Genomic DNA, 17,964 nt, shown 5'->3' on the forward strand with positions numbered 1-17,964 from the left:
GTTGCCATTTACATTAAACCTAGTACATAGATCTTAACAAGGTTGACATGTTTGGCAATTTGATACAAGGAAACAGAATAACTTCTGTTATTCTACAACTGTTAGAACTGTTCCTAACTGTATTCAGAATATCTCATTTATTTTCTTCAACCAGAACCATGACCAATTTATTTTAGAAATGTCAAAGTCTATAATGAAACGCAAGTTTTCCAAAGGGCACTTCTATTGAAATCTGTAATGTCTTACAAACTGCATGGTCTCTCTCGTAATTTATTTTCATAGGCAAAGGAAACGTCTATACAGAAAACTTCAATTGAAGAACTATTCTGACTATAAGCAAAAGCAAATCTGTTCACTAAGTTTCTATTCCTGTTCCCATTTGAAGGCAATGGGAGTTCTGATATTGACTTCAGTGGAGTAGGAATAGGTTGTTTATCTTACATCCTACTTTATACATGTCATACCCTGATAGATCAAAGGTGCTGTATATAAACAAAACATAACTTTTGATCACGATTTGTTAATAGATTTTGATTTTAAGCAAGCCACATATAAAACTATAAATAAAAAGCATGGGGTAATCAAGATAATTAAATGTGGCAGGACACCGACTTTCTGAATATCCAGCATCCTTTCCTAACCAGAATAACCTAGTAAAGACAAGAAAACTTCTTGTATGCTAGAGGCACTATTTGAATAGGCTGTTGTGAACAAGAAAGATGATAATACTTTCATCTGAGGATTTGAAAGTATACTTGCAAATAAGGATTAAGCTTCACAACAGTACTATGAGGAACAGAAGAAGTAAACAGAGATTGTTTCACGTACCACTGAAATGCAGCTGCCTTATAGACAATATATATAACATCTTGAAAAAAATTACAGAAGCATTACGTAATAGTTCAAGATAAAAAAATAGCAGAAAAGATCTTACAGTTGAAATGGTAAATAGTTTTCACTCACTTAAAAAAACATTTGAGAGAAAACTGGATTCAATAAAGTAATCCTAAATCCATGGGAATGGCAATTTTGCCAATTAATTCTCGGGGTGCTACAAACAGTATTTTCTTTAGAAACTGTGATATGTTCCTGCTCACAGGCCTTTTTGTCTGCCCACTGCTAGAATCACTACTTGCACTCTCATTTTGTTAGTGAAATATTTACCATAGCCTTGCACATCCCTCAGAAGATTATGAATATAGTATAAGCATGGAGATAATGGATGGTTAGTGTGTACATTTCAAATTTCTAGTTACAACTCTTGCCTAAGAATGCAGTCCACTGAATTTCAACATAAAAGGATACATGCAATTAATTTGACTGAATATATTTCAGCTCAACTTCAGTCGGAATAAATTCATTCCGACTAATCACTATCTACACGTGTTTAAGTGCAGTAATTTACTGCACTGCCAGATACCACTTGTATCTGATGGGACTATCTGACAGTGCAGTAAATTAGTATACTGTACTGTAATTACCATGTGCGTTTAGACAGTGATGCTTTACTGCACCGCAAATTAGTCTGCTGTGCAGTGAAGTGTCTCCTGTAGACATGTCCACACTGTCAGATAGGAGAACTTATAAATGTCTGGTTCCAGGGTTACATGATCAGGCATGCATGTTTGTCTACATATATAATTTCCAAATAAAAAGAACTCAAGAAAGTAAATCAAGTGACTATAGTATTTTGTGTTTTCTTCCTTTTTCAAGTGCTAAAATATACAGTTGGCTATGAAAAAAAGACACGGTGACTGCTTATACATATATACAAACAACAGAATTGAAGTCCGGAAGGAAGCATTTTGATTATCTATTTAACAGAAACAACCGAACCTCACTAAGTAGTTTCTGTATCAAAAGCGCGTGTGTCAGCAACAGTGAAATTATTCAGTATTGAATTAAAGGTTTAAAATGATGGAGAGCCCATCATATTCTTAGATAAACTGTTCCTATAGTTGATTATCCTGCTGTTAAAATGTCTACCCTGTTTTATGAAATAACAGAATTATACCACATTATATTATAAATGTAGCATATCCTGTATAATCCATGAGACGCTAAATCCATTTTCATAGAAGTCCTATTTCCCTCTGGTTTTGAGCTCCCAGTATCCCAGTCTTTGAGATCAGTACCAGTGCCTTTCCTTGATATGATTTCCCCCAAAATTATGAGGGCTCTGTTCTAAGGGTAATGCAACAGAAGCAGCTATGTTCTTTTCTGTCAAACACCTCTGCAGCTGGAGGAAGAATGATGTGTGTCAGCAAATCCATCTGCACCCAGTTTATACCATTTCACACACCCAGACCAACATACTTCAGTTTATAAAAGCTTATGCATCTCTGTTTTATTTAGTCTACAGTCAGTCTGTAGGGTGCAAATCTAACCTGCCTTCTGTTTATGTAGATGCCATTAAAAAATTCAGGCAGAGTAATATTTCCTCATCCATGATGATGACATGCAGTTTCTCCACACAGACTAAGACAGCTAACAGCTTCTCTGCATCTGTGAGGCTTGTGAAAGGTCTGTAACAATAAAATAAATCCTAAAGAAATAGGTTAGTGGGAAAAGGATAGTCATAAGCATGAAATAAAAACATTTATTACAAAGCTGTATATGTATTGGCTTGTTATGCTTCTGCTGTATTATGTGCCTCTGGCTTCCTATTTTGATATCATGCTTACAACTATGGCAGTGAGCTCTGGTGATGAAGATATTATCTACAAATTTATAGAGCCACTGGAAAAAATTGCACCTTGGACCACTTCACTTGCCTTATGCTTTCTAATCTGTTCTTTACTCTTTATCCCTCCCCCCCAGAGGAAGAGTGGGCATGTTTTGATTTAGGAAATGGCAGAGGTGTTTCTGCAAAGATTTCCTACTGTCACCTAAATATGAACATTTCTGCTGTTTTTCTTTTTTCTCCAAAGCTCCATGGCCAGCTTCATACAGTGAACAATATTCAGTCCTCCATCACAGAGAAGTTCAAGGTTCAAGACTTCACAAATCACTGCAAAGGGAAGATTCCTAGAATTCCACTTAACGATGCAGTACTTGTTACTATTCCCACAAAGGAAGTTCAACATTTTACAAATAGGTGGAAGTCATTTTTTAGGCATTTGGATGTAATGATTTATATTTCTTTTCTTTTTCTCTCAGCATCATACACAGGAAGTTGCCAGGTCTGGTTTTCAGAGGTGCTAACTAGTTCTTCTAACTCTCTGGGAAGCCAGCTGGAGTTACACATGATCAACACCTCTGCTAATTAGATACATGGTAGCCAAGTCTTGGATTTACAAGAGGATAGATAAAAGAAAGGAGGATTCGCTCATTAACCTCATTCAGTTCCCTCCCAAATTCCCTTCAACATGATGCTACTCTCATACTAATAATAATAAATCATTTGGATACAGTGTTTCAGAACTATCTAAAATGTTCCTAAATTAATGTTGTGTTTCTTCCCAGGCTTCAACAGATTTGACACACACATCCACAACGAATGGCCATAGGTAAAGCATGTATCTCCATCCCCTTGGGTTGACTTGCATAACCCCTAAACCATTTTTGAATAGTGTAGGTCAGGGGTAGCACAGGCAACTGTTGTGTGTGGCATGTGAGCCCCAGGTGCTCAGGAAAATGAAGTGCCAGAGTGGAGGCAAGGGGTCTCCAGCCTTCAGCCAGCTGGAGTGCAGGGAAGCCAGATACTGCTGTGCAAGATGTCAGGTGTTACCAGCAAGAGCCAAGTTAATCCTTCCCTGGACTTGCCATGGCTGCTGAATTCAGGGCTTTGGATCCTCGCTTGTCATATAAAACCACAGTGATTGCAGGCCCAAAGAAGGCTTAACCTTTCTTTTGGTAGTGGCACTTCCCCTGAAGCACTGTCCTGCCTCTGCTTTTCAAGATCAGACTCAAGCCCTCCCTGCCTACATTCTGGTGCCCTAGGGAACAAACCTTATCCATCAGGCCTGTAAAATGCCTGATGAGTGCGGCCATGTACTATATGGCACCTCACATTCATCTGCAGCACCACATACTGCACATTCAGATGTTCTCCCTGCTGCAAGGAAGCAGCGTGGGGGTGGGGGTTGACTCTGGGAGATCCCAGGATCAAAAAAAACTGTGCAAGCAAAAAAGACGAGTGGCTCATGTGGGGGCAGTATATGTCGCCCCAAACTGGAGCCTGAATGCCAGGATTGCTGCTGCTGCAGCCCCAGAGGCCCCCGGGCCCCAGGTAAGCCTGCTGGGGCCAGCAACTATCCTGGCCCCAGCTTCCCGTACCCCACCCGGTGCACCTACCATGCCGGAGGTGTGCTGCTGCTTCTTGTCCCAGGGGAAACAAACATCATCTCTCACATGGATGGAGCCTAAAGATCAGGGATCAAAAGCTACCTGGAGAAGGGTGCCTGCCAAAAAGGTTGGCCACCACTGATTTAAACCATCCAAAGCATATGTTGGCAACCCCTTATATTATGTAATGCTTATGCCCACAGATGTGACCAGCCATATGTGCCTCGCTGTGTGCAGTGCATGTGGGTATACATACTGTAAGTGTGTGTGTATCATGCATAAGAAACATTAGTAAAGCAACATTGGGACAAAGCCTGTCTGGGTTTTTTCTCTCTGTTTTTGAAAGGAGAGTTCTAAAATCACCCTTCAATTTCTGAGTAAAGTGGGCACATGCTTCTAGGTGTCGGGCACTGCTAGTTGGGTTGAAGGATAACTCAGCTCTTACTGGCCCCTCCAGCACATTTGGTCCACTGGACTCTTTGCTGCCAGCAGCATGGGCAAAAAAGAGCAGGTAGAAGAGAGACATGGTGTTTGTGCATAGCATGGGGCTGGGCAAGAACAGGGGAGTATCCATTGCCTGAGAGATGTAGTTAATCTGGAGTCAAGTAGGAAGCACAATAGATAAACTAACCAAAGTAGATCTATACAGGGCCCTGCTACATGCTCAAATGAAAGTCGGATACAAAGCAGCTATCAAGTTATTACCCGTTATCAAGCCCTCTCTGGCTGGTTTTTATCCAGCTCATTGGAACATGTAGCAGAGTGCTACACCTTACATACTGAGAAACTGCAAAAAATATACACTTTTTCTGCACGCTTTCGGGCTCATGATAAAGGGCTTCATTTTGGAACCAAGAGTTGTAGATTTCTGCATTTCTTTTTGTCTCAGATCAACAGTCCTACCACAGACATCCCTGACACCTGACATACATCACCCAGCTGAGGGGTGCAGCGCATGCAGACCGAGCCATTGTCGGGTCAGGGGTTGGACATGTCTACCCCGACCAGCTAGAAAGTTAGTGCTTGAGCATCTGTAGCCGGTGTCTATCCAAGCTTTCCACTGAACTGTGCCAGGGCCCAGAGAAAAGAGATCCAAGCTTTGGTGGCTTGAAGCTTGTCCCAGGGAGCTGCAGCCCACCAGAGCTTGGAGCAGCCGCCCTCCTGCCTCGGGGGCAGCCGGCGTCCTCTGCTCTTGCGTCTCGCTCCGCAGCCGCGCTCCCCGCGGCCTTTGCGGGCCAGGGGCAGCGGGCCCGGGCCTGGCCGCGCAGCGCAGCGCAGCGCGGGGCGGGGCGGGGGCCGCCTAGTCAACGTCCCAGGCGCGGCGGCGGAGGCGCGGGGCCCGGGGGCTGCCGAGGGAAAGCCGCGGCGGCGGCGCGCAGCGCCGAGCCCGGGGGAGGCGCTGCCACCCAGCCATGTAGGGGCAAGGGGCGAGCGGGCTGGGCGGCAGACGCCTTTCCGCCTCGGCCCAGGTGCAGCGCGGGGTCCCTTTCGCTTTCCCAGCCTCTGTGTCCTAGCGCGGAGGATGCCGGCCACGAGCCACTCGCCCTTCTCAGCCCTCGCTGGCCCAGGCGCCGCCGGAGCCGGGCGGCAAACGCGGCTGAAGGGCCGGAGCGGGGCGAGTGGCCCGCCGCGGCTTCCCCCGCACTCCTCCGCGGCGGGGCTGGGGCTCGCGCCGCTCCCGCGCGGCCTCATCGCGTCTGTCTGGCCTGAACAACGCCCTGCTTATCCCGAGCCCTGGAAGTGCGCGACGGGGAGGACATCCCGGGCGGGCGCGGGCAGCCGGGAGGAAGACAGCGCTCGGGCTCCGGCACGGACAGGCAGCCGGCCCGCCGGCTCCTGCAGTGCAAGTGCCGCACTTCGCGGGGGCGCCGGCCGGGGGGCTCCGCTTCCTCCGGGAGGATGCAGCCGGGGGGCTGTGGCATTTCCTCTCAGTTTGGCCTGCTTACTGAAGCCCCTTTCCAGCAGCATGAACACACCTGGCACTATCATCTCCCCCTCCGCGTTTGGGAGACGAGCCCCTCCACCGCTCCTGCGGCACGGTGGCGGACAGCAGCCGGCGGGCGGGCGGCGCGCGCAGCAACCCGCACTTGCACATGAGCCCTCGGGGGTAGCCCGGGGCTTGAGAAGCGGGCTCCAGGACTGGCCTTGGAGGCTCGGTGCTCAGGGAACTTGGAGGCAGGAGCTGAAGGAGAGCCCGGGTACAAGTGCGTGAGAGGCCGGGGTAAAACAGGCTGGGGGAAGGGGAAGGGGAAGGGGAAGGGGCGGGGGCCAGGGGGCAGTAGGGAGGGGACGCAGCCAGGCAGGCAGTGGGAGGGGAAGGGACGGGGCCCTGGCAGATGCGCGGAGCCGGGAGCCACCTTCCTCCCAACAGCTGGAGTGCCTTCAGTGGGCAGGGGCTGCACCTGCTAAGGTTTCCGGCAGGAGAGAGCCTTGCAGACACAATAGGAATGTAAATCGAGGTCAGTGCATTCATTCACGGCGTGTAAAGCGACCTGCATCTCAATGCTCAGAAATCCACGCAGTGTTGCAGTGAGCACCAGCCAGCACTAGCACTCCCCGACTCAAAGGGATCCGGATTAGGGACCCAGTTACACCTGCCAGATATCCAGCTGGGCTGAGGTGCATGGAAACTGCGGTCCTCGTCACCCGAGCCAGTCGGGCCTTCTACCTGGCCCGTGTTACTCCACAGCATCTTTCGGGAAACACGCGTGGGGGTGGGGGCAGAGAGGGCTCATTTGCCAATTCGTCGCTTTAATCCTCTTCACTGAGGGGTTTATTTTTTTGCTGAACACTCTCCGTCCCAAATACATTAAGGAGCTGGTGTGTCTCCCCACCCCCCCCGCCCCTGCAAGGGCAGGTGTATCCATCTGCCTCTCAACAGGTGCGATGCAAACTTATAGTCGAGCCCCGGTCGTCACTACAGAGGAAAAACCGGCTGTGTCTTTAATTTTGTAGGATGCTGCCTCCACGCGACTCCTATTCACAAAGCAACTGTTTCCCAAGCAGCTCCCGGTGTCATCCATTAACGAGAATCTCTCGCTATCACACATTACACACTACGCGGAGAAGGACGGTGCGTTTTGCAGACAACAAACTGATGACTTGCAAATGGGACCGCGTCACCGGGAGTTTATTAATGGGCGTGCTTTCAACCCCCACCCCGCCAAAAAAAAAAAAAATAGAAGAGGAAAAAGAAGAAAAGAAAATGTCCCAAATACCCTGGTTTGGTCCTGATCTCAGAGCAAAGCTCAGAGCGGTTGCAGAATTGGGCAAAGCGCCTGGAACAGCTTGCTTCAATGTAGAAAGCACGAAAAGGCTCCCTGTGATTAGGACGGGCATTAACATGCCAGGCAAGCCACCGAGCATCCCCAATCGTGGCAAGATACCGTGCGATGAGGTAAGCCCTTCAACACCACCCCTAGGAAACATGAATTATCATTTCCACGGAATGCAAATGGGGCTGCTCTCTGTGTGGGAACAACCAGCTGCAAAGCTCCACAATAAACTGTTTCATCAAACACACGCGGCCAGATTGCAGTTTGGGGAAGGCAAGAAACCCCCCGCACGCCTGGGAGGGAGGGAGGCAGGCTCCCAACTCGGAGGGGATCGATAATGTCTCCGAGACATTCCGGGGGAGAGCGCGTGTGTGCGTGTGCGGGTGGAGAGGAAGGGGGACACGGGGATGATGAATCAGAAATTCATCATTCCCCACAAACAAGGGGAGATTATTCCCGGGGGCAGTGAATGGCGAGCAGGAGGCGCCGAGTCCCAGAATGGATCCCTTTATTGGAGGCGCACTTGATGGGGAGTATCACCGTTTAGTGATGTCTGCCTAATAGCCGAGGTACACACGACTGAAGCGGCACGTTGCTGCTCCTGATGCCATTTCCTATACCTGTCTGCACCCGAAGACTTACCGAAGATTCCCTGCCCTCAACTAAAAGACTTTCCGTTTTGCCCTCCGTCCATTTAAGCCAAAAGCAAGGTGTGGGGGGGAAGGCACTCCACGGCATATCTTGCCTTGAAAGCTGATTTTTTTTTTTAGCATCTCTCTTCTACAGCCAAAGCCCCTGCATACATGCAGCCATAGGAGCGTGGACAAGGCTTTCTGAACGCGAGGCACCAGCACACACCGAGCCCCCCTGCAACTTTCCTTCCAGAAGGGGTTAAACTGATCGGTGCATCGATACACAGATTCCCATAAAGATCGGTTTGTTCGCCCCCCTCCCCCGACCCCCCCCAACACAATCCTAGGTCTCCCTTTGGCACACGCCTTAAAAAGTCACCCTGTGGGATCTGCTTGAATATACACTACTTAGAGTCTATAGGAACCAACTCACGTCCCCGCTCGAGCATACTGCAAGAATATTTATTGAGCCCCAGCTCAGCCGCTGCATTGAACGCCAAGGCTGGCAAGCAAATGCATTTGCCACCTCCGAAGCGAGCTCTGAATCAAGTCCCCCCCCCCCCCGGATCCCGATCATGTCTTCGATCACATCGCGAAGCCCCCTCGGCCAAGGCTCCCGAAAGGGCGAGCACTCCCATCACCCAGCCCGCCAGCAAAGGACCCTGAAAAACAAGCCCCTCCAGCACCACCCTACCTTTCACACACGAAACCAGCAATAAAAAGACGAGGTTCCAAAATGTAAATCCACTTTTAATCCCCATTTTCTTCACCAGGATGAAGTCCAGCCGGCCGCATTTAGTACATCCCCTTTCCCAAAAGTCTGCTAATCTGGATTCCTTTGCACGGATTCCCCCTCTGCAGATCCCTTGCATATTATTCGGGAGAGCTCCTAATTCCTAGTCCTTGGCCAGGCGCAGAGGAGTTGTTGCTGTTGATGGTGCGCGGTCACAGCTCGGAGTGAATGGTGTTTCTGGGATACCACAGCAACCTTGACGAGGACTCAACCATCTCTCCGACGGGGGCACAAAGTCTCAGCTACTCTCGCTTGTGTCTTTTCCTTCCCCCTCCCCCCGCTCCCCCGCCCCCACCGCAGCCCGAGCCCACCACAATCCTGCCTTCCCCCAGCACCCGCCCAGCACCCGCGAGCCCGCACGCGCTCCCGACCCGACTCCACGCAGGGTTTGCTGGCGAGAGGCAGATCAGTCGCGGCCGGAGCTATCCTGCGGGCGGGGAGCTGTGCCCGGAGGAGCAGGATGCGTCCCTCCCTCCCTCCCTCCCTCCCGCGGCTGGAAGCAGCCCCGGCTCTCGTCAGGCATCCACTTGTCCTAGGTGAAGCCCGTGGTTGTGGCACGCGCACACACGCGCACACGACATGTATGTGCCTAAATGGGGCAGCGGATGGTGCGGTATTGCACTGCCCTGCGCGGCAGCATGAACCGCAGCCAGATATTGCACCAAGCAGCAACGCGAGCCAGGCGGGGGCCACGCGCGCGCGTACACACACACACACACACACACACACACACACACGCCTCGCTCCCCGACCCCCGTTTCTCCACCCGCAGCAGTCGCGCGTCCCCGCTGAAGGGCGCTGCCGGACACGCGCGGGGGCCCCGGGCCGCGCTGCCGAGGCGGCCGCACAGCCGCGCGGGGAGGCGCCCGCGTGGGGCCCCGGAGCCGGCGGCGCGGCGCGGCCCGGCCCGAAGGGTTAACGCCGAGCAAGGGAAGAGCGCTGGCGCCATCTACCGGCCGCCGCGCGCCCTCCGCCTCCTTCGCGGCAGGGGCCGGGTTTCGGGGCGCCGGCGCGGCGGGGCCGGGGCCGGGGCCGGGGGCGGCCGTGCGGCACGGGAGCGCGGCCCGCCGGGGGCTCCGCCACAGGCCCCCGGGGGGCACGGCAGCCCCTTCGCGTCGCCTCGGCCTCGTGCTGCACCGCAGACGCCCGCGCGGGGCGGCCCGGGGCATCCCCGGGCAGGGCCGGGGATGGGGGCGGGGGGTGATTGCCGCTCGGCCGTCGCGTCCTCACATGGGGGAGGCTTTGCACACGTGCGTGAGCACGGTGTTGGCCGTGCGCCAGTGTACATGCAGTGTGTGTGTGGGAGGGCCCGTGTCCATGCAATGTGGGTGTGCGAGGGCCGGTGTGCATGTAACGTGTGTGTGGGAGGGCCGGTGTGCATGCGACGTGTGCGCAGGTAGGGGCACCACGGGTGTCCCCTGATGCTGTGTTTTTTGTGCGTGAAGCATCCCAAATGCAGGCATGTCTTTGTGTGCGTGACGCTGTTGTGTGATGGAGACATGAATGCAGCGAGTTATTTCTGCTCTCAGTTTGCATGCCTGTTTGTTTGGGATATGCACACTTCCGTGTGTTTTGAGGTTTGTGTGCATCTCATACGTATGTTGGAGTGCAGAGGAAGGTTTTCAACAAGTGGCTGTATGAACTTGTGCTTTGCTCTGTCTGTATTGTAGCTGTGAATTTGGAAAGTGTTTCTGCTTATCTGTATGAAGAGGCTTCTCCATGATGGTATGTGAGATATAAATGTGAGTCTTTCTGCTCCTCTGTATATAGATATGCAGTGCTGAACGTACTCTCGTTTACATTTCTGAGCTGTTCCACTGACCTCAGTGACAACTGGTAGAGTTTGGCTCTGAGTGTAGGGATCTGAATTTTTCCACTTGGCTAAAAGAACTGCATGTATCTGAGATAAGGATATAGTAGATTTTTTTGCAGAAGTTGCAAAAGTTGCATGACTGGAACACAGGTGGATCTTGGATGGAGAGTGATATATTTGAAACGTCTTAGGCCTGTTAGTCTCTGCAAAGGTTGTGGAACTGATTTCATGAGATATATCACCTTGGCATTGGTGATGAGTGCAGTGCAAAGTTAGAACCTTACAAGTCCATCAACTTTAGGATGGGGTTTCGACAGTCTCCTTTATAAGGTAGTAAGTAGGGCGTGGATGAAATTTGTCATCCTCACTGTGCTCTTTAAAGAAATTAGAATATGTTGCTCTTAAAAAATGACTTTTTTGTAGGATTCTGCTTTTCAAGAGAGTGTTTCATAACTGAAAGTAGACTTCTGCTTTCAGAACTGCGCACCTGAGTTCAGTTTCAATACTCTTCCGCTCCCCACCCCCTCTTCTTGCTTGGGACAAAATTTTGCTGTTAGTTTTGCAAAACACCTTTCAGCTCTTGTATTTAGTTCATCCTAAGTGCACTCACTGGAACAGTCTGAGAGAATATTATAATCACTTACAGGGAATGTGAGATCAGAGATTTGCTTAAGGCCCAGACATGGGGTATACTGCCTGATTTCTTCGGTGTACACTGAATGGAAGTAGTTAGGTAGGGCATACTTCTTAGCAGTACACCTGAGGCAGTGTAAGCATGTCCTACATCTCAATGATTTAAGATTAAATTTAGCCATACTTTTGCTCCTCAGTGTCTGAGTCATTTTTAAAAATGAGACTTAGGTCATTTTGAAAATATTATCTCTGGATTCTAGGAGGTGATGTACATATTTAATTAAAACACTAAATATAAAAAAAAAAATCACAAGGGATCCAGTGTATATTTTTGATTTGGAACATTCTGATGTTGAAGGGTTGGCATTGCTCAGATACTTCTTTGGATGATTCTGTGTGCATTGATTATGTTACCTCTTTAAACTTGACAGATGCTTCTTTTTCTTCCTTCCTTCCTTTCCTCTTTTCTTTTCTTTCTCACATGGCCAAAGTCCAATGAGCCTCTGGGTACTGGTCAAGGATGAAAATGATTTGGCAAGGGCCATTAAGTCAATCACTATGATTAAGTACTCTCAAGAGTTTTTAAATACTGTTGAGATCAGAAATTGGTAGATATTAAAATTTCTGACCTGCTAGGTACATTACAAGGGTTGCCAATAGAAAATGTCGTTCTGTGTAAAACCATGCTATTTGCAGCTGCAATCTTCAGGTGGCTCAGTACTTGGGTGAGTACTTCTGTCTCTGTAGAATAAATGCATCAGAGTAGCTACATGGGATTCTGTGGTGCTGTTTGAAATCTCTTATGTGAAATTTAAATCTGAGGCATTGGCCATTTCCAGTCAAGAAACATCCTTAGTAATGTTTGGCAGAACAGACTAGATTCCAGATTAGATTATGTTACACATTCCCCCTGCATTTTCAAATGGATTTATTATTCCTCCCTTCCTGTCATATCCTTAATGTAGTCTTATTGTGGTGCAGGTAAACCGTTTTTACATTTCATCTCACAGGTAATTTCACTTTAGTTCTGAATACAGCTATGCTTTTAATGTGCACATTTCTTGAGATCCTTTGTGATGAATACCATTATATATAAAACTATCTTCTATACATGAAGTATATAAACTGTAGGATTTTGAAAAGGTTATGATGAATTTAAGATGATAATCGACATTGACTCTCATGTTGCTTAAGCTTTTTAGAAAATCCAGTGCCAAACTTAGTGTTTTCAGATTCCCTGGATCGCCATCAGGCTGGTTTTAAACTTGGATATAATTATTTTAGCTTTATAAATTCCCATTGATACTAGAGTTTTCATATATCTATGGAGTTTATCATGACCTATGGATCCTACAGAGAGAAAACAGAGTTTTCTCTCCAAGATGATGTTTAAGTACTCTTATGTGATTGCTAGTTTTTTTCCCAAAGACTTTTCTATTTTATCTAACATCTTTTTCAATTTGCATAAAGGTCCATTAGAGGAGATACTGGAAAGACATAAGTTGCTGTGCTTTCATTAGGCAAATGAAACAACTCCTAGTCTCTGATTTGGCAGTTGAACAATACAGTTACATGGCTTCTAGCAGGTAAGGAAGCTTGGATACAAGTAAGGTATTTGAGGCACAATCCATCAATAGCTAGATGCTACAGTACGATGTAGACATTACAAACTGATGAAATATTATGAAGATTACCTGGCATAAAAGTCTGGGTTGAACAGAATCCAAATATGAATGAAGTAAAACCAGTGGTTTGTTGGAAATAGCTGGAAGAAAAGGTGGAGATAATTTCGATTTAAGGTTTTCTTTCTGTTTTTTTTTTTCATAGATTTCATAGACATTTGGGCTGGAAGGGACCCCGAAGGATCACCGAGTCCAGCCCCTGCCCTAGGGGCAGGAAGTCAGGAGGGATCATAGGATCCAGGCAAGATAAGCATTCCAATGTGTCTTGAAGGCGTTCAAAGTGGGTGCTTGAACTGCCTCCGGTGGTAGTCTCTTCCAAAACCTGGGGGCTCGGACAGTGAAGAAGTTCCTTCTTATGTCCAGCCTGAATCGGTCACAGTAGAGTTTGTGACTGTTTGATCTTGTCATCCCTTGGGGGGCTCTGGTGAACAGATGTTCCCCCAGATCCTGATGAGCACTCCTGATAAACTTATAGGTGGCCACCAGATCACCCCTGAGCCTGCACTTTTCCAGGCTGAATAGCTCCATGGCTCTCAGCCTGTTGTCGTAAGGTCTGTTTTCCTGACCTCTGATCATGTTCATGGCTCTCCTCTGGACTCTCTCAAGCTTCTCCACATCCTTTTTGAATTGTGGAACCCAAAACTGGACACACTACTCCAGCTGCAGCCTCACCAAAGCCGAATACAAAGGGAGAATAACGTCCCGGGATCTGCTTGAGAAGCATCTATGGATGCAAGCCAGTGTTTTGCTCAATTTACTAGCCGCAGCATCACACTGAAGGCTCCTGTTCATCTTGTGGTCAGCCATGACCTCCAAGTCCCTTTCATGTGTAATGCTAACTAGCGTAGCAGTACGAAGCCTATAAGGATGCTGCAGGTTTTTCTTCCCAAGATGGAGAACCTTGCATTTTTCAGTGTTAAATGCCATCAGGTTTTCATCCACCCATTTCATGAGTCTGTCCAGATCTGCCTGGATCACCCTCCTATCCTCAGGTGTGGATGCTTTACCCCAGAGTTTGGTGTCATCGGTGACCTTTTCCAGTCCACTTCTGACACCAATGTCCACATCATTGATGAAGATGTTAAACAGTATAGGCCCTAGGACAGAGCCTTGTGGGACCCCACTGGTCACAGCACGCCAAGACAATTGGCTCCCATTGACCACCACTCTCTGGGTCCTACCGCGGAGCCAGTTCCCCAGCCAGTGGATCGTGGTGATGTCAAGGCCCCAGTTAGCCAGTTTACCCAAGAGGTGATCACGGGATACCAGATCGAAGGCTTTTTTAAAGTCGAGGTATACAATGTTGATCTCTTCCCCCTGGTCCAGGTGATAAGTCACCAGTTGATAAAAGGAAATGAGATTGGTCAAGCAAGACCTACCCACAACAAACCCATGCTGGGTATCCCTCAGGATATTGTCTTCAGCTAGTCTGTTAAGGATGGCCTCCTTGATAATCTTTTCCAAGACCTTCCCCAGGATAGAGGTCAGGCTGATGGGCCTGTAGTTTGCTGGATCCACTTTCCTCCCTTTCTTGAAGATAGGCACCACATTGGCCCTCTTCCAATCATCAGGCACTTTACCAGAGCACCAAGAGCTCTCAAAGATATGTGCCAGGGGCTGAGCTATGATGCTCGCCAGCTCCCGGAGTACCCTTGGGTGTAACCCATCAGGGCCGGCTGACTTGAAGGTATCCAGCCAGTCAAGGTGTTCCTTCATGAGGTCAGCTTCGATGGAGGGCAAGGAATCTCCTTCACCCAGGCCTCCCTGACCTATAGTGGGCAGGGCTGTCCCATGGAACTGGTGAAAAAGTGACACAAACTACCCATTTAGCAAGTTTGCTTTTTCCTGGGTGTCAATTGTCAGTTGGCCCATCTGGTTTAGTGGGGGTCCAATGTTACCCTTGCTTTTCTTCCAGCTCCCCGCATATCTAAAAAAATACTTTTTATTTTCCTTGATATTTGTAGCTAGTTGGAGTTCCATCACAGCCTTGGCTTTCCTGATTTGCTCGCTGCAAGTCCGGACTAAAGCAGAGTATTCCTCCTTGGTGGTGATTCCAGTCCTCCATCCTTTGTAGGTCTTCCTTTTAAGACGGAGAAGGTCCGCCAGTTCCCTGGAGAGCCAAGGGGGCTGCTGTGCCCTTTTTCTTTTTTCCTTTTTTTCTGCCTTTTTTTATTTTTACAGGCAGTCCTTGACTTACAATGTTTTGAATCACAGCGTTTCACATTTACAACATTTATAAATTGACACCCTGTTTCAACTTTCTGACTTCAGTTTCAAGTTTACAACACTTGATCCAAGGCAATGCCATGCAAGCGAACAAGTTCACTGCATTGCCCATCTCTTTGGAGAACATCTGGACACTTCCCTGGACACTTTCTTTAAGAAAGCAGACAAGACTCCAGAAAAACCTGCAGCCAAGACTCCTAAGGAGACTCCAGCCAAGAGCCCTTCAGAAAGTCCAGCAAAGTCACCTCAAAGAAGGATTTCCAAATCAATATGATTGCTATTTACAATATAAATGCATTAATATCGCTATATTACTCATCTTTAATTGAGTGAGTACAAAATTCTGGGTTATTTTTGGTGAAAATAGGGTATCTGGCCTTGGATCAGGAACCAATTCCCCATTTATAACATTGTTTCCTGTTGGTAAATCGGTTCCGAGTTACAACATTTCGACTTAAGACGTGACTTTCAGGAACCAATTGTGTTGTAAGTCCAAGGACTGCCTGTATTTGCAAACTGTTGTGTTATCAGTTAGTGCTAAATTTCTGGATAGTAGCAGGGCCCAAGAGTCCTGTTTCCCATCTATAACTGGCAAAAATATGTGACCTTCTCTAATGAAAAAGTGATTTGGTGAAACTTGAAACACATGACCTGTTATCACAGTTTTCCATGCCTTTGTACATTGGATTATTACAGTGCATTCTAGTAACTAGTCTAATAGAAACACATTTGAAAACTACTTAGGGATTCCAGCTGGTAGTAGATATAACCATCTATTGTCTTGAATTCCTGCATAGGAAATGGTATGCTTTGCATTTAAGACACCTAACCGACATTTGGTTCCCAGGTGCAAGTCAAGGCATATGTTTTAAATGACCTGATTCACAATTCCCTGTATAGTTTGGGTTTTGCATACCTTTGAATTCTGAACATATGCAGTGTAACATGGAAGAAGAAAAACCCATGTATCTACCTTGTAATTTTATGGCCAAATTAATAATAATATATAGCTGAGCCCAATGTCAGCACTAGGTAGTGAGGAAAACAATCAAAAGAATGGGACTGTTATGTTTTGTGGCTGAGGTAATAAGCAAAAGTGATTGCCCTGGATTGTACCAAATATTATCTTATTGGCATCAACAATTTTGCTGTAATATTCAGGAGGAAAAAAATACCCAGAAAAAAAAACTACAATGCAACACAAGAGTTCGTAAGAACAAAATTAGATTTTTTTAGTGGATTGGGGAGGTGGAGGAGGTGAGTGACATAGCTTCACATAGGTGACAGGAAGTTCATTGGAAAAAGCTAAGATATATTAAGCATTTCATTTACTTAGCAGCAATTAATTGCAGGCAAAAGCATATGGTTTGCAGAGAATACTACATGAATCACACCAGCATTCATTGAACAAATCTGAGCTAGCTCTGTTCTTCTGTGGATGGATGTAGATTTTCTCAGCAAAGTCCTCTCAGTATGATAACCTGTTTACTATAAGAGAGGTGTGAAGATTGCTTTATTTGAACAAAAAAAAAGTTTTCAGCACAGCCCAGAGGTTTCATTTTAATTATTTATGTGACTGTATTTTTGCTGTCTTATCTGTTGTATTGTTTAATGTTTTATGGTTTTAATGTCTTTGTTTCTGTGGTTCAATGAATGCTGGGGCAGATAGGCACCATAAAAATAAAATTAATTATTAATTATTATTAATAATACTTACCGGAGTTACAAGTATAAATCTTCCTTGCATCAATGGGAGAATAAACCCTATAAGCATTGTTATTCAGAAATTATTCTGCATGAAAAATTTTCACTGGTTTGAATGCATCTGTGCATAAACAAGTTGAAGAAATGGACTCGTATGTTGATAAACTTGCATTATAAAATATTGCTGATAATAAATTATGGCTTGAGCTTCCATTTTGATCAACTCCTACGTAGCAGAGAGACTGGCATACATCCAATGAGCAGGTAAATCTCTTCCTGTTTCTCTGCTATGCTTTCTTTAATAAAAAAAATAATATTTGGGAAATTCATGCATTGTAGATGGACTTTATGAACTGGGAATTCTTATTTGGGTGAAGAAACTTGCAGTCTTTTGCTGGTGGTTTAGAGGACTAAATTGCTGAGGATAGAAAGGCTCAGATAGTGGGGGTCTGTGCTAGCAAGTGTTCAGGTCCCCTGATAATGTAACACTGAGCAGGAAGAGACCAGTCAAAACTGTTTAACCCTAATAATGCTGCTTGCAACATTCATTTATTAAGTACTGCAGTTTTAAAAACAATGATTCTTGATCTTTGGTTTATGGTATTAAACGTGGTTAATGAAATGTAGATTTGATCAGTGTTGAGGCCTGCAACTTTACTGAAACCATATTGGATAATGCTGTTGAACTGGATTTGGGGCAGTTAGATCCAGTTAGGTGTTTGATGCACATAAACACAAGGGTGGGCAGCAAGGTGGTGAGTGTCATGGGATGGGGTCTCCAAGGACGGCCATGATCTAGGGCCCCTCGACCATGCCAATTTGGCCCAATGGGCACCCTCTTTTCTCACCCACCACGTCTTGACGCAATTATAATATAGGGAGGCTTCCTTTAAGCCTACTTGGGTACTCTCCTGATGGA

General features: G+C 47.0%; 1 protein-coding gene and 1 long non-coding RNA gene across 5 annotated transcripts in view; one reads left to right on the forward strand and one right to left on the reverse strand.

The window, feature by feature from the left end:
* CSMD3 (CUB and Sushi multiple domains 3) overlaps positions 1 to 9,205 on the reverse strand; it is a 1,311,906-nt gene extending 1,302,701 nt beyond the window's left edge. For all 4 annotated transcript variants that reach the window (XM_090040525.1, XM_090040524.1, XM_090040523.1 and 1 more), the window contains exon 1: positions 8,889 to 9,205. In XM_090040525.1, the coding sequence (XP_089896651.1) occupies positions 8,889 to 9,066 (178 nt within the window). In that variant the 5' untranslated portion in view covers positions 9,067 to 9,205. The remainder of the gene's footprint in view (positions 1 to 8,888) is intronic.
* A 969-nt stretch (positions 9,206 to 10,174) lies between these two features.
* On the forward strand, positions 10,175 to 17,342 carry LOC149869562 (uncharacterized). The gene is made up of 4 exons (XR_016441491.1): positions 10,175 to 12,158; positions 12,904 to 13,019; positions 13,261 to 13,356; positions 15,387 to 17,342. It is a non-coding gene; the product is annotated as an uncharacterized LOC149869562 (long non-coding RNA).
* Positions 17,343 to 17,964: the final 622 nt, after the last annotated feature.

Source organism: Crocodylus siamensis, chromosome 3, assembly GCF_052110815.1.
Source record: "Crocodylus siamensis isolate JL-2025a chromosome 3, ASM5211081v1, whole genome shotgun sequence".
NCBI classification, from domain to species: domain Eukaryota; kingdom Metazoa; phylum Chordata; order Crocodylia; family Crocodylidae; genus Crocodylus; species Crocodylus siamensis.